Source organism: Nanorana parkeri, unplaced genomic scaffold (genome assembly GCF_000935625.1).
Source record: "Nanorana parkeri isolate BGI_ZX_2015 unplaced genomic scaffold, ASM93562v1 scaffold4, whole genome shotgun sequence".
Classification (NCBI taxonomy): Eukaryota; Metazoa; Chordata; class Amphibia; order Anura; family Dicroglossidae; genus Nanorana; species Nanorana parkeri.
In genome coordinates this window covers 4796363-4821153 of record NW_017306272.1, presented here as the reverse complement: position 1 = coordinate 4821153, position 24791 = coordinate 4796363, and the positions used below count along the sequence as shown (strand labels likewise).

Genomic DNA, 24791 nt, shown 5'->3' with positions numbered 1-24791 from the left:
CCTCTTGTGTCATGATTTTATGCATGTATTGTCTATTATTTGTCATGTGCATCTCTTTAAAATATTATATAAATTACTGCATAATATATACTGAAACAGCACTTTATACTTTAAAAGGAAAGTATAATAGCAAAAATAATCATCATCATAGTTAGCATTACCGCACCCACGCCAGTCACTAGCTCATATACGCAAGACACACACCTAGGAGAGCAATGGCAGTTTTCCGGGTAAAGATTTGAAACACAAATGCTAGCTGCATTGAGAATGTATGAACCTTATTTTACTAGGATCTTGGTAACCATTAGCTCTAAATAGGTCTGTGAATATTATTCCTTTATGCCATTTTGTATAATGAGAAATCTTGTATAAATGGGATATCCTATTTAAAAAAAAAAACTGTCATACATGGAAATGGCAAAATAATGATACCTCAGCAAATTTTTGTTCAAGATTTCTGTATATTTAACCTTTAAAACGAGCAAAGAAGCATATCTCATCTCAGCCTCCGTCTTTTCCTTACTAGAAGGATGTTTATGAGGAGTATCACAGTAAGCCTTTTTTTGTACAGCAAAGGTCTACAGCTGCTGCAAAGCCTCTTGGGAAGCACCAATCATAGTGCTGCTGCAAGATAATAGGGCAGCAGCAGAGGTTTCCTATATCGATGTCATTCAGCGAGGACTACTGCTGCTTTGATTTACTGATAGCTCGATATTTGGGTCAGTAGGAAGCAGACACATTTTGTCAGACGGCTCCTGGGCACACTGTGCCTGTGCAGCGAGTTCTGTGGTCATATCAAGTCTAGTAGGAATCAACAGAGACATGAACATACTTTATATTTCAGCTTTCACTGAACTGTCTGAGCATATTTGTAAATAATTATTGTTATTATTGTGTATGATGATATTGGTCCATTCATTGCTTTTGTGTGTAATTTATTAGCACACGTTGCTTCGGAAAAGCCAGTTGACCCCTATGTAGATTAATTTGATAGATAAATATTCATTGTAAAAGGGGAAATCTGAGCCGTAACCATACTGAAATATCATCTTTAAATCAACCAACAAAAACACGCTGACCCTTAAATTAAGCTGAGAAGACATGTGCCAACATTATATGACTATGACTATTTTCACAGTCAAATTTTATAAACCTAACTGTAAATATATGTATACCAGAGGATTTATTTGCAGAACTGTCTTTCAGCCTGAGGATTTTTATTTCCAAATTGTTATTAATATTAATATTATTATATTAAACAGTTCACAGTTTATTTTTGTTATATATATATATCTATATAAAATTGGGCAATGAAATATTAACATTAGAGCAAACAACAAAAACACATTTTAAACAACTATTCACGTTATCACATTTTCTGTACAGCCTATGCTAGATCTAAAGTTGATTGAAAGCAAAACTGTCACATGTCACTAACAGCCTTGTAAAGCATTTTGAAGCAACTTATTTTAGTAAAATCATGACACCATTGCTGAGTAATCGGCAGTTTAAAATAAACTTATTGCTTTCGGTTTTCATCTACATCTCTATTTGAAAAGGTTGTATAGGGCAGGATGCTCTCGACACAGCTTTGTGTCTGTTAAATACAGACAATGATAGACTGAGGAAAAATAAATTACTTGTAATCATAAATCTTCAGCATGTCCAAGTTTTCTTTACCTGGTTTTAATTTCCTTTTAAAATCTTGCATTATAGGTTGGTGCTATAAAAAAAAAACTTGTTTGTAAGCTTTAAATATAAACATTTGCTGAAAAAAAAGGAACACAAACTGACAGCGTATCATTGCCACAAAACCTTTTTCTTTTAAGATTCACACAGTATTGTAATATTTTGTTTTGCTGCAGAGTTTATGCAAGTCCAAATATGTAATCAGAAACTTGACGTTGCAACTTCTTTGAATCCATTCTGAATGACAGCAGCACTGTACTTCTTCATTGTGCTTGGAGGCCAGATGGCAATGGAATCATTTACTTCACCTTGTTGTGCTTAATTACTACAATCAACACACTATTTTCCAAATTAATCATAACAAAGTAATTTCATTAGTAACACAGCAGGCTGTTGAATTATTAGCATCATAACAGGTTCGCAAACAATTAAACTTTATTTGAACCTTAGAAATTTGCAGGGTGGAACACTTAGGCAGCCAAGCACAGCGCACAGTATACAACATCACCAACGCTTAACAGTTAAATACACTGCATAACTGCATTTGTTGAATATAACAAAGAGGCTTTTTTTTATTTGGCTGGATTGTATAAAAACATAATCACAAGAAATTATAACTGATTGAAAAAAAATCAATAGATTTTTTATTTAGATGTTTATGAGATTGTTATGGTGAAAGAAGTACTTGGAATCTGAAAGTGGTCGTGCTTGGTCAGGTTTAGGGTTAAATGAAAAAAATAGAAGTCATAAAAAGGTGGTGGGGAGGTGGGGGGGGGGTTAAAATTAAAAAGTGAACCAAAGGTCAAGACGGTGGGATTATGAGTTGGGGAAGGACTCCCTCTCCTGGGCATCAGGAGTAAAGAGAAACATAGATTTTTGGTAGAAGTAAATTTGCTTATGGGTGCCTATAAAAATAAATTATGTAGGGGGATGGGATGTACAAAAAAAAATGCTTACATTTCTATCAAACATCTGCCATCTGCTGGTCGCTGCATGCATGAACCTAAAATCACAACCTAATATATCTAAAATAAGCAATTTAACCTTCTAACATGAAGCAGACTACAACCAAACTCTAATTTGCAGAACTATTAAAATATATAACATAATAAAAATGATACATTATAATAAAATGAACAAAACCAAACTTCATCTAAAGAAGGATTTTATTATACTTTAAAACATTTATTAAACAGCCCCAGAGCAAAAAGAGTAAATTCATTTTCTTCCTCATATTCGTGATCTGATTAAACAAACCACACAAGTTATCATTTTAGGAGAACCGCAAAAGCTGCCATAATGCTGGTAGCAACTATATAATTCTTGAAATAAAAATGCACACTGTTCACTAAGTATAAAATCCTGTTTTTTTTAAAAATAATTTCGCTTGGCCATGATTGGGTTCTCAAAGTAAAGATAGCTTCATCGTACTCGCTAAGCTAAGTGAACTTTCACTACTCCTTTAATTCAGGGCCCATTCACACTATGTCCGGATCAGATCCAGTACGTTACGTTTATCTTACTCACCAAAAATGCATCTCAATGCATTTGTATTTGATTTCTTTGCTCTGTTCACACCAGCGCAGTCCATTCCAGTGCAGGAAAAAAAATTACTGCTTGTCACATTTTGTCTGCACCAGAACGCATCACAAACACACCGCACTGGAACACAACAGAATGAAGAAAAGAAAAAAAAAGTTCCCTGAACTATACGACCCAAGACCCCCTGACTACACAAGCAATACACGCAGGACTGATAAATGGCGTTCAATTGCGTCAAAATATTATCCTGATTTTACACGCATGAGAAGAGTCAAAAAGGAGTGCTGTTGTGAGTATAAACACTTCATGTATCATGATTGCATGCATACTGCTCTTTTGATGTAGCTGCCCACTGATTGTATGCACGCTGCTCCTTTGATGTAGCTGCCCACTGGTTGCATGCATACTGCTCATTTGATGTAGCTGCACACTGGTTGCATGTATACTGCTCCTTTGATGTAGCTGCACACTGGTTGCATGTATACTGCTCCTTTGATGTAGCTGCACACTGGTTGCATGGATCCTGCTCTTTTTATGTAGCTGCACACTGGTTGCATGTATGCTGCTCTTTTGATGTAGGTCTCCTGTGAGCACGTTGTTTCAGGATTCCAATAGCCATCACAAAGAACATGCCTCCATACAAATCAAACATGTCTCCTCATGAGCTCACACAAACAAGAGGAAGTGCTATGGCATGGAGCATAATAACATTTCCCCCTAAAAAAAACAATGCATCAGAACGCATCAAAAATGTGTCACAAACGCATCAATATGCACGACGTTTGCAGAAATGCGTGAAGATCTGGTCCGGAGATGGTATGACAGGGCCGTAAAACCACATTTGGTGCTGATTTACGACCAACTGGGATTTCCTAAAAAAATGTGGATCTCATTTTAAAGTTTTAGACATATGGAGTTTTTAAACCTTGCAACAAAACTTAACGTAGTAAGTACTTAGTGAGTCTTTTATACGCGTGTACTACCTAGGAATATTAACAGTGACATTAATAAACAGTCATGTTCATGCACTTTTTAAGCATGTTTACAAAGTTTGGAATTTTGATTAGAAAAAGCAACTCTCGTTTTTTAGTTTTTAGAATGTTTATCATTTTCGTCACTAAGAAGGGAATGCTATTCAATAGATTTTCTACTTTGTTTGATTTCCACAAAATGACTTGTAACAATAATAAAAGAGGTGTAGAAAATGATGCATTGTGAGCCATAATAATCCGAACCATCGTAAAAACACATATTATTATAGAACAAAAACGTCATTAAAAAAATTTACATTTTTTCATTTCACATATCAAATGAAAACACCTAAAATCCACACAAAGTAAATGAAGCTCGAGATGATACCCTTTCAATGGTCCTAATAAAAGACGGTTCCTGGTAACAAAAAAAAAAGTGATAAAACGGACATGAGCGAAGAAGAGCTGATGCAATTGGTTTATCATAAAGATCGCGGTATCCAAGACAGAAATTAATTATAATGTTTGATTGAAGGCAATATTCAGTAGCAAGCTGAGGAAGAGATAAGCTCACTGCTCCGACATTGCAATGTGGGATTCTATTGCATGCAGACAACTAATGGAGCAGTATTAATTAAGGCTTAAAAGCTATTTTTTGCAACAGTCCTTAAGTTAATATAACAGCAGCAGAGGTTTTAGGAAGGAAATGCTTATAAAACAGAGAGCAGGAGAACACATGAGCCATTATGGTAGATTGGATTAAAATGTACTTACCCAGGCCTCTCAAATATCATACATCTCCATTATGTACGCTTTAGGCACCAGGCCAATGGTTCCCTTCATTTCTCCTACCCACCAGCCATATCTATTGTACTCCTAATTCAAAACAATAAGCTGGATTAACCTTTTGCCTAGCACAAATGTAATATCATTTAATGCAAAGCTACTTTAAAATGTTTTGTGCTCCATGTTTGGCCTGCTAATCATAGCCATACCAAACATGTTCAGAATCACCTTTCTGCTATTGTTAGATAAATTCCAGCAGTGACTATGCGTGAGCAAACAGATGACGGTACAGAACACATAACATCTGTATATTTATTATTTATTGCTACACACTGCATATTGCTATATATTGACACATATTTTTCCTTTACTTTTTCCATACACGATACTATTATTATTTCAGAAGATTTTGGCAGAAAGCATAATGCTTTTAGAAACAGATACATAAAAACTCTGGGCAAGTAAAATGATTTGGTACAAAAACTGATAAAAGAAACTTGTAAGTGCAACAAAGAACTTACAATCTAATATAGTAAACATAGGGGAAAGTTAAATAGCATTTGTATAGTTTCATAATAAATTCAATATTTCAGAGTTGTTAAAACAACATGAGATATTTCTATTTTTTTTAATCTATCTGCCTATCTACCCATCTATCGGTCTGCCTCTCTGTCTCTCTAACTATCTATCACCAAGTCACTATGTAGATCTATCTGATCTGTGTACAATCATGCAAACCGGAAAGTAGACAAACATGATTCAGAAATTGTATGATTTTCTACGGAATGAACAATTTTAGATGCATGTATGAAGAAGAATAAGACATTTTACAATGTTCTTATGAACCCTATTTGCAAATCATTATGCTCATAACGACCTACTTATCTATCTGTCTATGTATTTACCGTTCTAAATATAGTACTACATAATCTTAAAATGTGCCTCAGAACAGGAAAATCATGTTTTGTGGGTACGTAAACATGTTTGTCTTTTTCAACATCTTCTTGGTAAGCAGTGTGTCCATGTTCCATAAAAATGAAGCATGCAATTGTAGCACAACATGTATTGCTTGTAAGTTGCATATGATACATGGGCAGCCTTAGTTTTTCAGACAAGAGCCTGTAATATATAGCAGCGTTTACTGATTACCAGCAAAAGGAAATGCAATGCAATTAAGAGATATTCAAACAACAGTTTACTTGTAGTAAAGAGTCTCATCTCTTACATACTTGCTTTTTAAAATTCTTACTCTGCTTTTTAAAATTCTCCTGGGCCTGTTAGGGTATTTTTGATGAGAATATAGCAGTAAACCTTTTGTAAATTGAACGCAATCTATGTAAATTTACCCACACCTGAACAGAAACTGAGATCTTATATACACTTGCATTCCTAATGCTCTATACTTACTATATATTTACTGTATAAATTGCTAAGTGCTATAGTAAAGGAAACACTGAGGTAAAAGCTTTTCCAATGTACTGGTTGAACAGGTATTCCACTTTGTGCTTAAGAAAATCACTACTATACCGCCTTCTGTTAATTTGCTAAAATATACACATATACTGTATATATTAAAGTGTAATTCAAAATCTTTAGTTTGAACATATTGACAAAAATTTTGGTAATTATGTTTAACTCTTTCATGACCAGAGGTCATTGATACCTCCAAGTCAAATTTAGCAGTGTCAACTTAAAAAAAAACTTATCAATAACTCATTTTTGCTACATTGTTTTAATAAAAGAAACCCTGCTCTGTTTTTATTATAGCCTGACACGTGCACACAAATGTAAGAAAACAACCTTTAATATGTGTATTCTTATTTTTAATAGTGCAATTGTATTTGGCAGTTAAACTAATAAATATATGGCCCTGCAGATAAACACTGCAGCCTGAAGGTGGTAGTGTTCATCTGCAAGCTTAAGGTGTTTATTTCTGTCAATGAAGCCTTCAGCCTGCATGTGATCACTATGTCAGAGCTGACATAGTGATCACATGATTGGGAACTATTATGATTGTTTTACGATGGTCAGTATTGACAAAAGGAGTAGAGACAGTTCACTTAGCAAGGTGAATGTTCAATGTGCTTGGTATCTGCTGTGATCACTTTAATTATCCAGTCATGCACAAATGTTCATAAAAGAACATTTAAAGAAAATATATATTTTTTGTGGCACAATTGGATAATTACATATTGTTGCAAAACTGTCAGAGATCTGAATAAACAGGAACCAAAACCTGTAATTTTCCACTACATGAATGCAAAAAATAAAAACAATATTTTAGTATCTCAGTCTGCTCCTTAACAATGCAATCCCGTTTTAGGCGTGAGTCATTTATTATCTATAAAGATTTAATTCCTGTTTATAAAATACCATGAACCATAACCGAATAACCATGATGCTGCAGAAATGTTTTTTTTTTAAGCTTGTTAAAATATCTCAATGTGCTAGGTGCCTATTCTCCTTTAGTATTTGGGGCTAATAGCCAGTTAACATTGCAGCGGGTCTTGGGGGGTAGGAAGATGGGCAGACATTGTGCTCAGTCAGACACGTCTACCTCTCAATGTGCATATGGTCAACCTAAAGAAATAAAGCGTGCAGCAGGAACCTAACACATAACTGAAAAGTCTATCCAGTCATACTACTACAAATCGTTTTTTGTATTATATAGGTAGCGGTCCATGAGATTTGTATGAGTAATCAGCTGTCTAATTCTCTTCCTTCTTCCTGAGTATGAAATATGATGGGAAAAGTTAATACTCTAAGCCACAAGTCATCATTCTGAGCTAGCCAGTGCTCTGTGCTCTATTCTAGAAATATTTGAAGCAAGCAAGCAAAATATAACATACACACAGAGCATGTGCTGTGAAAATAAATGAGCAGTTTAGTATCAGTTCCGAATACGTGCACATTCAAATGTGCCTAGATTACCTATGATTCATGCACAGGACAGTTAGTGAATGTAGAAGGAACTAAACAGCTGTAATACACAGCCAATTTAACATGTTTTGATGTTTTGTTACATACGCTCCTTGTTCAGTCATAGGGTTAATGATGTGTTTTTGGTAGGTGACAGTTTTGCAATAATAATTGAGAATGTTAAAGAAACACACAAGAAAGAAACAATTTGCTAAGCAATTTTCAATTTTAACAACAAATTTTGTTATAGGATTTTAACTAGCACTAGTATGTCAGACTGTAATGGTATCACAAAAACGTTAATACAATTGTTGAAATCTTATATGAATAATATGGATGTGGTACCTTAACCCACCAAGAGGCATCTATTATATTTACAAAAAAATGTTATTATATTTGGATTGTTCCCATCTACAATACATGTCATATTGTCTCCAAATACACGGGGTTAAGAACATGGCAAAATCATATATATATATCTATATATATATATATGTTACTTTTTTGTTTAACTGGAGTTGGACTTTAACGTCTGGCTCTCAATGTCCAACTGTATATATCTTCAGGGGTAAACAAAAGAAAAGAACAAATACTACTTCTATAAGGAGTTTAGTTTAGAAGTAACTAAATCACAATAGTAGCTGGGAGAATCATTTTGGGCTGATTGCCAATTAGCAGTATTGGGATGATTTAATAAAGGTATAGATAATGTTCACTTAGTGAATGTTCACTGCGCTTAGTAAATAAGGTAATGCTGTGTTCACGTTAATCATCCAATCACATGCTTCCCCCTATACTAAGCTCAGTAAACTTTCACTTTGTAAAGGGAACAGTCTCTACTCCTTTAGTAAATAGTGCCAGGTGCAAAACAGGTTTGTCAGTTAGCGCTTTGTTATTTCCTATATTATTCTGTGGAAACCTAACTAGCGGAGTTCCAGAGTGCCTGAAATTCAGATTCTTTGGTCAAAAAATAAATAAATCTGAAAATGATTCAATATGCCAATGAAAAATGGAAAAAAACAATAGCAGTGCAAGTCAGATTTCAGGGGCGGATGGCACTTAACAAAATAGTTTTATTTGCCACATGAAAGCCTCCTAAACCATCACAGAATTGAATCAGCATCTCCATGACCTAGTTTTAACAATAACTACACATTGTGAGTGTCACCAAGCTCAAATTTATGGCAGGAATGCCATTTAAAAACGGCTTCTATCCAAGGCCATAAGACACAGCTATATAACCTGTTGTAAGGAGCACAGCACCCAGACCCCTGGGCAATGGAAAATGTAATATGGTCCAGTGAGTTATTATTTACCATATTCCCAGCATCCAGATGGGTTTACATTCAGAAAAAGCGAATGGATGAATTTAATTAACAAGCGCAAGGCGTACACACTATTAGGTCCTTTACACTGCTATATTGTTAGGCATTTCCTTTTAATTTGCCCCACCACACCCTTTTACAATGCTGGTTGCCCCACCACACCCTTTTACAATGCTGGTTTACCATTAATAGAAGCATTCAAATAAATGTCTGCTGTATCTGTTTTTAGTTTTACAGCTGAACTTAATGTTTATCTGCCAAAGGATTGTTATTTCTATCTATCCAGGCCTCAAAATTCATACAACACTACCCTACAGCACAGCCTTGTCTGCCATTTATCTGCTGTAGTTTAATCCCCCCCCCCCCCCCAACCCTGTGATTGGACAATGAATAATAAGCAAGACACCAATAAGCTCATCCCTCTGTCACTCTTCTACCTTGTTCTATCAGTATGCTCCTGCGCTGCAGTATATCTCATTGGCTTCTTGTGCTGCTTCTCCCTCCCCAGTCTGGGCTCTGCTGTACAGATTGTACAGTAGACAGTAAGCGGCTTATACCAAGTCTAGTTTAGGTACTTATACTGCTTGAATTTAATAAATAAATGTAATGATGTAGTAATGATTACAAAGCAGCATTAACTTGTCCCTTTTATAGTTCAGCTTTAATCTCCTCTTCTTTGGAACTTCCTTATCTTTACCTAAAGATAGATCAATAGCTAGATGGATAATAGATAGATAGATAGATAGATAGATAGATAGATAGATAGACAGATAGAAACATAGGCCAATGAAAATGCATTGAGCATATGGGAGTATGTGTATACAATGTATTGTAATGTGCAATCTCTGACAATGTATACCTTCATTTACCATATTTATATAATGCCGACACATTGCATAGAACCACTCACATCATTCCCTGCCCCAGAGGAGCTTACAATTTGAGGTACTTACCACAGTGATACAAACACACACTCTAAGGGCAGTTTTGTCAGAAGCCATTTATGACACACTAACAGGATTATTCACAAAACGGTGAAGAGTTTGGAGAAGGAAGGAGAAGTGAACAATCTAGGACAACATAGCTGATTAGGAAAAATTATCCAACTCAGCTCACTTTCCAGTTCACCTATGTTGTCCTAGATTGTTCACTTCTCCTGCCTTCCAAAACTCTTCACCCTTTTGTGAATAACCCTGTACAACTAAATACTATGACTCTAGGTCCACCAATTAATGGTTTGGAGCCTCCAGCACCCAGAAATGAAAGAATACACACACACAATGGATCTGTATAACAGACTCTACAAACCAAAACCAAGGAATTGTCTTTGTATATAAAAAGTTTCTGGATTATAAAATGAAGGTGTATTGAATGTTACATAGTTACGTAGTATTTGAGGTTGAAGTCCATCAAGTCCAACCTATTGTGTGTGTGTGTGTGTGTATAGGTCCCTGAGTGTTCTCATTCTTAAGAATACCTGTATCCTTGTACAGTATGGTCTCTCAGGAAATGGTCCAAAAGCTTCTTGAATGATTCCAGACTATTTGCGGAAATCACTGCTAGAGGCAGCGAGTACCAGACCCTAACTGCGCGAACTGAGAAGAACCCCCTTTGCCCCTTGTGTTTGAATAATTTTTCTACCAGTTTTAGGTGGTGGCCTCTAGTCTTTGTTACGGAATTAATCTTAAAGAGTTTGCTAATGTTGCTATGTTGAATGTGAATTTTTTTGTATGTTCCCATGTAACTACAATCTATGAACTATCATGAACTACAATGTATAGCTTTGGCTTTGAACCACATCCTAAGAATTATGCATGCCAATTCCATATATTGTACAGAAGCAGGAAAAAAATGGGCTTACAGGACTTTTATGGGTAGTTACCACGGTTTTTATTTTTATTTTTTTTACAACAAACTATTATGTGAGGAGTAGGAAGCAGCTTCTGGGTGACTTTTTATATACACGGACCATTTATTGTTTTTGGTTTGAATAGTATGTTATACAGGTCCTTGAATGTGTATTATAGTGGAACTTCACTCAATAAATCAACTTTTTATGGTTGCAGTCCTCTCCTCCTGCAATATATAAAGCCATTTTTAAAACCTTTTTTTGTTTTCATAGTCTGGCCCGCCCCCCTCCTCCATTCTTGCCCCGGCAAGAATGACGTCTTCTGTGCTCCTAAAAACCTCTGCACATGCACATCACACATCCCAGGAGCTTTAAGCTTCCACTGGGCAGATGGAGGAGGGTGGACCTGGCAGCACGTCATCAGAGAGCCAATTTCCTGAACCAGGAAGATACAGCCAGCTCCCGATAACATCAGGAAAGAAGATGGTGGCATGGGACCCAGCTTTTGGCAACAGAGCAATGGACCACAGGAGCAGGTGAGCATGTCTATGTGTATCCCACCAGTGAAAGAGGTAAAAAGGAGTGGAAAAAAAAAATCACACTTTAATTCGAAATTAAATGTTTTGGGGGTTATAAGAAGGAAGAAACCATTGGCAAATCATCCTTGCTGGAAATTGGGTTGCAAACTCCAGTGCTACAAGGCTAAACGGGGAAGAAATAAGCCACTTTAGAAAATAAGCTTATATATCATTAAATAAACATCTTAAAGGCTCTGCATAAAGAAAAAGAGAGTAAAGATACTACGTCCAGGTGTGCTAGAATCTAAAAAATGTAATAACTCCTCTTAGACTTGAGGTTTATGATTTACAATGTAGAGAGGCACATCGCCTGAAGCTGACTAGCACACATTTGCTTGATCTTAGAAAGAGCAGCAGCGAGTGCTTAAGAATGCCTGCCTATAAATTGTAAGCAGCAGACATGTGATCCTACATTTATGGCATGCATTAGAACATCTGGCCAGTGTGTGCTGCTCAGATTACTATACCCTCTGCACAACTCCCACTGTATATTGTGCTACTAAACAAATTGGGAAAATATGTATATGTGACAACATAGTATTCTTTGACAAGTAAGTGAAAATTGCATCATACAATTTCTGCAATTTACGTTAACATTTAATAAGCACTGTGATGTCAAAGTGACTTTTTAAAAATGAATACATAGGTTGTAGCTCCGACCTTTTCCTCATGCAGTGGCATCACCACTAGGGGGCAGGAGATATCCTATTTACCAAAGAACTATTTTCTGACATTTCAAATCATGTGTACAAGTTAAAGAACTAGTTTTAATTTACAGCTCAAGTTTTTACCACGCATACTTCGGACTTATCACCTTCTCAATGTCGCTTTTCTTTTCCATACAGCATGTAACATGTACATTTAGTAACAAGAGAAAAGCAGAGTGGAAGTAGAGCATTTGATTTTCAATATAACTGATGAAAATAAGGTGACTTTGCATGCAAAATAGGCTTTTCTCAGCTTAGCCCTTGCCACCCAGGGAAACTGTGCAGATATAGAACAGTATGTTTAAAGAAGAGCTCCGCTTAGTACTACTTTCAATAAAATGACAGCTCAAGCCCATCATTTACAAAAACTACAATCTTTTCTGTGCAAATGTTCATACATGTTATATATTGCATCCTTTTCTCAGGGTACTGTGATATTGTGCAATAGTTTTTGAAGTGCTGCTACGTGTAACCTAGACAGCCAACCAGAAAGGTGTGCGGTGGCCTCTGTTGTTATTGGACTGGACTTTTTCAAAAAGCCCAACTGTACGTTTTTTTGTTAATCCTTTCACATTTCCTTACAACTCCCTGCACATAGAGTTTTTTATATTAATTTCCCATAAACCTCAAAACCATTTATTAAAGTGAAATTTACATGACTTTGTTCTTGATCCCTGCGGTTGGAGTAGAGTGGTAAACACACACGTGATGCAGCAGTGGCCTGTATAGACCTGGACTGACAGGCTGGCTGATTGCTACACCACCTATGGTCCAGAGGACTAGGGAAAAGGGCAGAATGGCTTAAGTGAGACTGGGTGTTATTAAACCAAGTAAAGCGCTTGCTATTGGACTCAGTGAACTTTCTGTGTCTACAGCACTTTGAAGAAAGTGAGTATTTGGTTTCAAATGATTGCGAAATTGCGATATTCCCTTCACCCGATGTTCCAAATGATCTTTTTAAATTGAGTATCAGCAACTGCACAGTGTTGCCAAGTCATCCATTTAAAAGAACATTTTTGTGGGCTTTGGCCATTTTTAAAAAATGTTATACTAATAGTTAAAAGATTTTGTTTTTGTAAAATCTTTTTTTGACAAATAAATGTTTAATTCAATGTGCTCCCATAATTCAATGTATGCAGTGCATGCTGGGATGTCTAATAAGGAAGCCCAGTACTATCTCAGCACTTGTTGACTACTCCTACAGTGTGAAGATCCAAATGTCACTGTTTTAACTTGGTAGGAGGAGAGGATCAAGTGTCCCTCCTCTGGGTCTTTCAGCCGACTCATTCAGACTTGCTTGACTGCAATCTGAGATCCTAATATTCAGGTCCATAATCACAGATCACCAGTAAACCGGCAAAATGTCCAAGTATCACTTGCATTATTTGCACACACAATCTTTCACATGTATTTGGCAAGAATTTATTAAGAAAATATATTTTCAACAATGTTATTTCTTTACTCCTGAAAAGTAATACAAAAATATAATGTATGGAAAGCACTATGCATTCCCTTTAATTGCTGACCCTTGTGAATTATACTGGTTCTGCAGCTAAATATATACAGAAAAGGCCGTAACTGTATTTATGAAAATAGAAACCTGTATAAAGTAGATCAATTGATAATTAAAAGGATAACTTGGTAATCCTGTCACTGGATCCCAAGAAATGGTGTCAACATCCTACCAAGGTAAGCAGGGAAATAACTGTATGATCGCAGCAAAAGTGTTGGAACTGCTTAATTCCAAAAAATAAATAAATAAATAAAATATTACAAGCTAGTGAATTGTCTATTAATAAAGCATCAGTAAGTTGACTGCAAGTGCCTGCTTCCTTTTTTATAAGGCTACTATTTATAATACTGTCATTATTATTGCCATTTGATTTTCATTCATAACTTTTACTACAAACAAAACAAGTCTTTTGATGCCTGGACAAGCAGGGAGACTAATTTATGACGGTGTCTATTTAGTGCCCTTTAAGACTTGTCAAGACAAAGCCTAGCACATGTGAAACAAATATATCTTCTGTAGACTCTCTTGACAACACATAATTGTGCAGATTTACTCCTGTGGATGTCTATGTCCATAATATGTTTTGTTACGACTTAATGAGCTTTTCCAATTTAAGAGCAACTTTACGGCCAAATTCACTTTTACTTCTATTTGCTTAGCAGTGCATGTGTTCCTGGAAGTGTGAACAGAAACAAGTTAATAACAGTATCAAGTGGGCCCATGCATCATCTGAATTGTAATCTATATTGCATGTGTGTTGAGTATTCCAAAAATTCTCAGACGCTTTACAATCCTACAAAGCAAGAGGTGGAATCTGCAACTGCAAGAGCTCCACGGGATCATTTTTACAACCAGATCAAACCGTATGCAGTGAAGCTACTGTTATATCGGCACCCAGCTTTAAATAGATACAAATATCTGTTCTATGCCTTTACAGTTAAAATTATTAGATTGATGACGATCATATATATTTACACACACGATATATATATATATATATTGTAATATTTTTTTACATTATTATTATCCAGGATTTATATAGTGCCAACAATTTGCACAGTGCTCCATATATATATATTTTCCATACAGATGCACATCTATACAGTATATTTATATATTGCTGAAGGTAGATAGATAGATAGATAGATAGATAGATAGATAGATAGATAGATAGATAGATAGATAGATAGATAGATAATCATCATGCATGTGTTGGGTGTTATATATACTGTCTACACATGTGAATTCTATATGTATTAAAAACAAACACGCATCCTAAAATTTATAGAGGAAAAATATGCATGTTTTGTATGTGTAAAAAAAAATGTGTGCATGTCATTAAAAGTTGATGGAAAACTAACAGGGCTATTTACTAAGGGGTGAAGAGTTTGGAGAAGGAAGGAGAAGTGAACAATCTAGGACAAAATAGCTGATTTGGAAACATTCTCCAATTCAGCTCACTGTCGTCCAGTTCAGCTATGTTGTCCTAGATCAGGGGTAGCAAACCTCCGGCCCTCCAGCTGTTGTGAAACTACAAATCCCATGATGCCTCTCTCTTCGGGAGTCATGTCTGTGGTGTGAGAATCTTGCAATGCCTCATGGGATTTGTAGTTCCACCACAGCTGAAGGGCCGGAGGTTAGCTACCCCTGTCCTAGATTGTTCTCTTCTCCGGCCTTCTCCAAACTATTGACCCTTTAGTGAATAGCCCTGTAAAACCCAGATTATGGAAGCCAGCTTTAACATGCCAAGTTACTTTAATAATTAACTAATAAATAACTAATTTTATTTTTTACAACAGATCTCTACAATAAATTGAATGTGGCAGGGATGCTAATAATGTTCTCACATATGTACATAGAAGTATTTTTGCCTCCTCCGTGGTATGAGGTTCTTGAAGTTTATAAAGGCTTGCTTTGCAGGCTGTTATTGTATGTTAGCTGGCATGTTAGGTCAGGAGGCTTATAAGTAACAGTTGATAGTGTTCTTCTACAAGATGACTAGACAGGAAAACAAACGTTTGTTAAAAAATCTTGCTGCATACTGCGCCCCTGCCAATCTTGATTGTAAATATATTCTTCTTTATCAGGTTCTTTAAACTTCCTCTGAGCATGATTACTTAGACTTTAATTGTGGCTAGGAGCTTGGCTACACACCCAGCCTCCTGGCTGCTCCAGCTCTGTGGGCCAGCCGAGGACCTGTCTAGCCAGAAGATCCAATTCAAACAGAAAGGAAGTTGTAACACTAGAAAAACACCACTCGGGTCACCTCAAATGGCACTGCAAAGGGTGCCATCCTGTAATTAGTGTTGCTTATTTAAAGTGAGATGCGCATTTGATTCATACTAAAAATATATATTTGAACTTGTTTGCAAAGTGTTTTCATACTCATTCCATTCTGCAGCGCATATAGAGAAAAAGAAATAAAAACAGCAGAGATGCAAAATTGAGCCATTGTGCTCCTTTTAAGGGAAACAGCTCAAAGATTTATAACGATGAAGGTGCAGAGGTTAAAATCTGCCCAAATGCCCCAAGTTTGAAGGATAGCAGTGAACACTGTGCCAGAGGCTTAAATACACTCACATAGCAGCTAGTAACTGTATAACTTGAAGGCAGAAGGACATACACATACTTGAGCATTTTTCAAGAAAAACACACATCTTTCATGAGCTAAGACAACATCCAAAAAAATATAAAAAATGAATCTACTCATATAGAGCTAATATTACATATCGGCTGCTTCGGATTTGTTAAATAAATACCATATGAATCGCAGGCTTTTGCTTTAATAAAAACTTCATAAATGTTTACAAAAGCCACAGCCGCTGACAAAATGTTTTTATTAAGCTAAAAATAATTTGGTCAACTTAATGTACAGATTATATATGTTACAGTCACCCATAAACAATGTCTGGATGAATTATGCACGGGTAATATACACTAAATACATTCCTTATCAGTGCTGGCGTTTTCGCAAGGGTGTAGTGAAAACTACCGCGGTTGAGTCCAAATAATGTATTTGCAAAAATTTAAGGGTTTCAAGTGGCCATTGCCTTGCATATTCTTCATGTGACTTAGAGGCTCATTTATCAATTGCACAGTCTGTTCCCTGGTTATTCCCTTCTGCATTGTATATTGTACTGAATAGGAAAGTGTCATGTGCTCTGTCAGAAATGTTACTGATGCATTCAACCTTAAGCGCACAATAATTGCTTGTAACAACTTATCAACAACAGGGTTTTGTCATGATTCATTTCTGCACATGGCTGACACTTGATGAGAGGGAACTTTAGCCTACTTCAAATAAAGACGAGCACTTTTACCTTTTTGCCACTAGATGGTGTAGAACATAATATAATGTGCGAGAATTTTGAGTGTTTGTTCCTACCTCCACAGCAGAGCTAATCAAAAGTTTTTGAGAAAGTATATACGGTAATACAGCAGTGAACTTAAATCATAACTGGCCACATTCAATAAAACCACTGTGCGAGCAAAGTCCTAAGTCCTAAGGAGCAGTACTAACTGCAAAATTAGCATGTAGTAATTTTAATGATGAGTGGAGTGATGTCGGCAAAATTATTTTCCCCTGTGAAATGACAGATTTCGCTGTCAGCAAAAGTTCTCTGAAGCAGAAACTGTCAATCTCGCTGAGTTGCTTAGGTGAAATTTGCTTGTGATTTTTTATTTTCTTTGTATAGAGGGTGTTACTTTTTTTGAGAAGCAGTGTTTATATAGGGTCATTTATGTTATTGTTTTTCTGTTCTTTGTATTTGTGTATTTCTTTTTGTGTGTATTTGTTATTTGTGTACTATCACTTTGATTTTTTTTGTTTTCCTTCTTTTTTTTTTTTTTTTCTATAAGCAACAAAAATCATTACACAGCAATGGGCCATTTTGGTACAAGATCAGGTCCTGGAAATCTGAATGGAGCTACTGTAACACCCAGGAGCCATTGCATTCTTTAAAACCACAAAAAATCTTTAATTTCACCCTCTCCACTGACTCCAAATCTACCAAATTTTGCTGATATTTCAGCAAATGAAAGTTCTCAGTTTTTCTATCATCCCTTGTCTTCAGAAAATTCTGATTGGTGATCATGAGTTACAGCATTTAGCTCTGTACTCTGTCCACATTTAATAAAGTATATATTTTTGGATTGTGTATGGAGTAGGAAATAGTTAAAGAATCTGTCGGGGTTTTTTTTTTTTATATATGTGTCCCAATGGGGAGATTCCCATTCTCTTATTCTGTAGACACAACAGGAAATATCTTCAAAGTTAGAGAAATGCCATCTAAGACTGATCAATCTGTCCCCATTGAAAGGTATTGCCTCCATTCCTGTTTTTTTGTCAACTCAAAATGTGGGATTTTCCTTTAGTGATACACAAATAAGATACATTTTTGTTAATAGTTAGGATACTTGAATGCATTTTTAAGATTGAGCTTAGTGTCACTTTAACTTTACTTCTAAAAACAGACACACACACACACACACATATATATACATATATGTATATATATATATACATATATGTATATATATGTGTGTGTGTGTGTGTGTCTGTTGATTGTTATTGTTACCTGGGTTCATTTTGTTTTCCCTAAGCCCAGAACATTGTTTGCTTCTGCCTGCTAGTAGGGAGTGTTTTCTAGTGGATAGAATGATAAGATATAACATTGCCAGGTATAAATATTTATTTCACCTTGGTCAATCACTGGTAGGTTTATTGCAGTGATGTGGGACTGAGATAGGAATAAATATTTTGGGAGACCTTCTAGAAGGGCCCTTGGTTCGCAGGCTTTCCCTGTAGAGGATGTGTGTGTGAAAGGTCCAGTCTTGGCCTCATAGGCCTGCTGCCTGATGTGAGTTCAGAGGTCCTTGCCTCTTGAACTTGCCTTGGGAGGATATATATCCAGAGAGAAGTACAGAGTACAGTTCATGCTTCTAAGGCCTGCTGGGCATCCTGTACCCCCAACCCTCTATCCCCTGGATTTTTGAGTTAATACAAAGTGCAAAAAGAAGAATGACAGAATGGAAGTCTGTCTGATGGTCACCATCAGTGAATTGGTGAGTGTTTGGGTGTAGGTAGAGGCCAAACCAGTAGAAAGGCTAGGAGGGCACATCAAATCTTTAGGGAGTCAGTGCCACACAAAACTGTTTTCAGACTAGAGCCTTTGTTGGAAACCTAAAGTAAATTCCAGCTATGTATGCAAAGATCAGGACACCTAGACCAGTACCAAGCTTGGGTATCACCAGTGGCGTCACAAGGAGGGTGCGGGGGGTGCGGCCCGCACCCAGGTGACACCATTGGAGGGGTGACACCAAAATGACACACAGTCATTTTGGTGTCACCCCCCTCTGAAAAGTCGGGCGCTCGGTCATGAACCGAACGCCCAACAGTATCAGGAGAGAGGAGGGGACCCGGCGGCATACCTTATCCCGCCGGGTGACTGTCCCCTCCTCTCTCTGCCGCCGTCCATCACCAAGATGGCCGCCGGCAGGTATCAGAGTACTGCCGCGCGTGGTGACGTCTCGGCGGGGTGACACTCAGTTACCGCTCCGGGTGTCACCCAGCCTCGGGATGCCCCTGGGTATCACTATGCTTAAAGGAGAACTATTAGGTGAGTGATTTCCACTCATCTTCATAGTTAGAGCTGCCCTGTGACAAAGAAGCTGTCACAGGTCGGCTCTATCGATCAGGGAGTGAGCAGAAACATGCACTGATCTGCTCACTTCCCGATCGTCTCCCTGCAGTGAGCAGTGACTGTCAGTCACCGCTCCCCGCAAGGATTCCCCCCTCTCCGATCCTCCAGCGCAGAGTGGATGAACAAACTGGGGAGGGGGCGGGCACAGCCGGCTCTGCCTCTAGAAATGCAGAGCCAGCTGTCACTCACGCAGTTGGGTGGATCCAGAAAGTATTGTTGGGATCCGTCCCGGCTGCAGCACTCTCAATATATCGCGGGCTACTGAGCTTTGGGTGATGGGAGGACGTTAGTATATCATTTAACATAACAGCCAAGTACCTAGATCGTTTGGGAGAGGTAATAAAAAATTAGAATTAAAAAGTCCTCTGTTAAAGTATATGTAAATTCCAAACCTTTTTTTTTTTTTGTGGACAAAGTAGGGAATGGTTAAGACCCCTGTCAGTTTTGTCTGTGCCAAAGAAAAATATATTAATTAATTTGCTGTCTAAAAACACAGCAGAAAGTAATCCTGGCAGGAATCCTAGGTGGGTCCATACAGATGAGGCATCTCTGCCCGTTCAAGTGAATGGGCTTGTAATTATACATGGAATGGTTACCTGCAGTTCGGGATAGATGATTGCACCTGGGCCCAATGATTGCGCTATCTGTCCCATTGATAAACATTACAAACAAACTGTGAATATTTACTATATACTGTATATTTAAGTAAAAAAGCTCTATAACAGAGGAAGTGTAAGAGGAATCCTGGAACTTAGGGGGTTATTCACGAATGAGCCAAAGGATCCAGCTGTAGCTTTGGCTGATCTTATGGCTCACTTCGGCCGCCGGAGGCCTTCGGTTCAGTCGAACCGAAGGGCTGCTGTACGGGCTATTCACTATAGCCTGTACATCAGCCGAAGATAGCCGAGCCGAACTGAGCTGAAGTGACAGTCGAAGTGTGGAGAAAGGTCGGCCACGCAAATGACCGCTGGGCGGAACCAGCCGTGATCTCACGGCTCGCTCCGCCCACTTGTAATGACATATCAGCGTCCCCAAATGACCTGGGGACGCTGATCTGTCATTAAACAATAACAAATAGGTGGATCCGGCCGGCTCCGCCCAGTTGTTATTCATTAGCTGGGACCTGCTAGAAGACTTTGGCAGGTGCCAGCCGATAGGAAACAGTTAGGTGGAACTAGCTGTCACCGCTAGCTCCACCCAATTGTTTTTATTTTGCTAGCATCTGTCAGATGCATCATTCTGCGGCAGGAGTTTGTTGCGTGCGGTTGGGTTGGCGTGCGTCGTTTTTTAAAATTATTTTTTATTCTTTTTTTTTTCTTGTCTTTCAAATATTTTAATTATTTTCTTTTCCCTATTTTTTACATTTTTAAAATACTTAAGAATAGGGGTGAACGGCAGCAAGTGAGCTGCCAGAGCTTTGGCTCAGCCGATCCAGATGTTGGATCGGTTGAGTTGAAGTCGCTCTGCACTTTGGCTCAGCCGTAATGAGCCGGAGTGAATAGCCGAACGCCGTTTGACTCTGTTCACTTCGACTCGGTTATTCACTCGGCTGCGTTCAGCAGCTAAGTGAATAAGCCCCTTAGTGTTGCATGTAACCTTATAGATAAAACTTTAAGTACAGTCATATATCTTGGGATTTCAATGCAGGGTTAAATGTTAATATTACCTGGCTTTAACACCTCCAAATCATAAATGTACTTACAGCATGGGTTACTGTTACTGTAAATTTTATGGTCCTTGAATTTGTTGTCTAAGACATAAAAGCAATTCATTACTTAAAAATGCTACTATACCTTAGAGAATGGATGAATTATGTTCTCATAAATGTTGCTTTATATACAAAGGCTAATGCATCTCATGCAGTAGTTTATAGGGATATCAGAAGTCAGCAAGGAGTTTCATGAGCATAAAAAACACAGCACTACACTTTAAATGATCTTACATAGGTCAGTGGAACTCTAAGCTCACTTATATTTTCATGAATTGCTCTAGCAGGTGTATTTTTCTGTATAATACATACAGGAGATTCAATCACTGATAACACTAAACTGATGAGCGGTAAAAGCTTTTAAAGCGTCACCTATGGTCAATTTTGGGTATGGTAATTTTTTACAATTTTGCAGGTGCGCGCAATTTTAAAGCATGACATGTTTGGTGTCTATTTACCCGACGTGACCCCGCTTTTTATATTTTACCAAAAATATGGGTGATAAATGGGTGTGGTTACTGGGGGGTGTGGCCACTAAAGGGTGTGGCCACGGAGGGGTGTGGTCACTGAGGGGCGCTGTAAAGCTTTCTCGCACAGGGCGCCTAAAGGCCTAAGGCCGGCCCTGAGGAGATTGACAAACAGAAACACCTATCTATAAATTAAAATGTATCTAATCACAGCAACAGGCAGTACAGAATGTTAGGAGCTCACTGGATATATATGTAGTATGTATATGCTTTAATGTTAATGACCTATTGTAGAGACTACCCCTTTGCACTATGAAAAGCTAAAGTCTTTCCTGGAATGCTGTTACAGAAGTCCTGCACTGTAAATAGCAGGATTTTTCACCATCTGTCAAGAAGAAAAACAAAATGGTATTTGAGGTGTGTTTTAATGCATGTTGATGCATGTTACAGCAAAACATTGTGTATGCGCTTTGGGGTACATGACCATTTATTTTTAATGAGCTTCCAATGGTCATCAATGCATTAAACAACACACCTAGTCCTTCAAAGCATCACACTGCACATGTAAGAAAATGGCATGGTGTTGCGGAAAAAAGGGACATTTTTTCATAGGTGCATACCCATAGTGAATGAATAAAGATGAGTGTCAGTGGGCTCAGAGGGATGATGGAGACACTTATGGACTTCCTAGAAAGGTTAAATGATACTGACATCCGACTCAGTGGTGTATTTTGTTTTTGTGCTACCCTAGGCAAGACTAAACTTGGGCACCCCCCCAATCTAAATTTGCTCCACCCCTTCCTGTTTAAGAAATTTTGCGTATTCTGTCAATTGCTAGATACAGCGTGCACACTGTATGCAGCTTCTGACAGGTTTGCTATTAACGTAGCAAGGTAGGCCACTATGCATTTTGCTTATCCTGTCAGAAGCTGGATACAGCAAGCGGCTGTTTAAATAGTAACAGGTGCGCGCTGTAACACTTCTGCCAGTGTTAGAGAGAGGAGGCTGAGATTGTCAGTGGATTCGAGTAAGGATAATTTTTTGGGGGGTGCCGCCCTCCTGGAAAGTGCCGCCCAAGGCAAATGCCTAGTTTGCCTTGTGGTAAGATCCCCTCTGATCTGACATGTTCAATTAATACATGAAACTAATTTTCAATACAGTGCATATAGGCCATTATCATCTGGGAAGATTCTAGTTCTATAAAATTACCTGCTATTTCTTTTTTGTTATATGTCTATGCCGAGTAACTTTAAGACTTCAGGATTGCCACAAGATGGCTGCTACTGCAATTACAGATCTGTGATATCATATTTAACAGTTAACTACAGATATTATGAGTCAAGGGCATCCTTGCTTTCTATAAATGAAGGAAAATAGGGTAAAAGAAGTCTCATCAGACCTTATTACTTTTTGTCTGCTGATAATGGGTCCAGTTATTTTCTATTTACACCAGGTTTTTCATCTTTGTTTAGTGGCCTTGGGTAAAAGCTTTTTCCCAATGACAGACATAAATACTGAATTTGTGAAGCTCTGACATTGCTGAGTCAATTATATGGTGATTTGATAGTTATACTTGTGGCATTTAACAACTAACTTGTTTTGTGCCTGTGTACTGCTGTCCATGTGGTTTGATTTGCAAAAAGTGTTCCTTTTTGCTAATGCAGCATGCCACTGTTAGGGATTTCCTTTTTTAAGACTGTTCTCATTAAAAAGTATTCATACCTCCCAACAGTCCTAGATTTGGTATGTCATGCAATACAAGGGAAATTCTGGGGTCCCATAGACCCTAGCATAATTTTGCTATGACTATCTCTGTAATAAATATTTTTTTCCTTTTACTAGTTACTGTCCCTCCATTTTTCATCTCTTTCTCCTCTCCATTTATCACAATGTGTAAACACGTCACACTCATTCACCAATTGGATCCTCCTTTCATCCACCTTTCTCATTCCTGTTGGTTCAGTATGGATGTGTATTCACCTGTCAATCCAAGTAAGTCCCCAGAATCCTCCCCACCTATCCGAGCACTCAGATCGTCTCTTGTCCCAGCACCTTTTTTAAAAAAGCTGCAAGTAGGACTGGTTGCTTTATGTCTCTAGCCATCAACATTGACACATAACCTTACTTTTTTATTTATTTATCCAGATGCAACTTATGCAGGTAGATGTTATTCTGTTTCCCAATAAAAAGATTCCTTTCTCTTATTGGTCTTGGTCATACATCTTACAGACAGTTTCCATTTTTCATTCATACAGATCAATTTAGCAAAGTCCCAATAATTCCACTGAAGCTCTGATGACCTCTTGAGTTTTTCATGTTTTTAGAAAATTGTAAAAATAATTCAACACAGACAAGAATAGCAATTAAAAGTAAGTTTGAAACTGACATAATAAAAATGTCCAGAGGAGATATGATCAAAATGATCAAGGTGAAAGGAACGCAGAGATGACTTAATTTTATTGCCAATTTAATTAACAATCAAAATGACAAAAACTGGATGCAAAATGACAGCAATTACAAAATTAACTATCATAATATTTATGCAACTATAGCGTTCTTTATTCCCTAAAACAAATGATGGGTTCTTGGAGCTGCCAGACAGGCAGTTACTGAATCTTCTCTTCTTCATTTTGTTGTTAATTAAGTTCCATGTATAAGTACAGTGTGCCAAACTCTTACTCAATGGTCTGAGCCTTGGACAATTGTCTTGTCATGTTAGAAAGATTTACTAACGCTATCACACAGGGCATGATAAAAATTATCTGAAATATAAATAAGGAATTTTGTGCCTTGAAAAAAAAAATGAATGGCTCCCACCAATCTAAAAATCCCTAAACATTCAAGCCACACACTTTTTCTAACATTGCATCCATTTTCAGTTCTATACTTTGTGTGAATTGAAAATACGATATAACTGTAGCTATTGCCGGTAGACATTTGTTTTAATACGTCAATGTGAACATATTGTTATGCCTATGCAGGGCAAAGCAAAATGTTCACTTTAATACTGGCAACAGCAGTAGTGTGCACTTACC

General features: G+C 37.4%; 1 protein-coding gene across 1 annotated transcript in view; it reads right to left on the bottom strand.

Annotated features, from left to right (window-relative positions):
- Positions 1-4581: 4581 nt before the first annotated feature.
- The window catches only part of SKAP2 (src kinase associated phosphoprotein 2), a 181977-nt gene continuing 161767 nt past the window's right edge, over positions 4582-24791 (bottom strand). Inside the window, exons 12-13 of the mRNA XM_018575404.1 lie at positions 4977-5078; positions 4582-4620 (exon numbers count right to left, since the gene is read on the bottom strand). Of these exons, the coding sequence (XP_018430906.1) occupies positions 4986-5078 (93 nt within the window). The 3' untranslated portion in view covers positions 4582-4620; positions 4977-4985. The remainder of the gene's footprint in view (positions 4621-4976; positions 5079-24791) is intronic.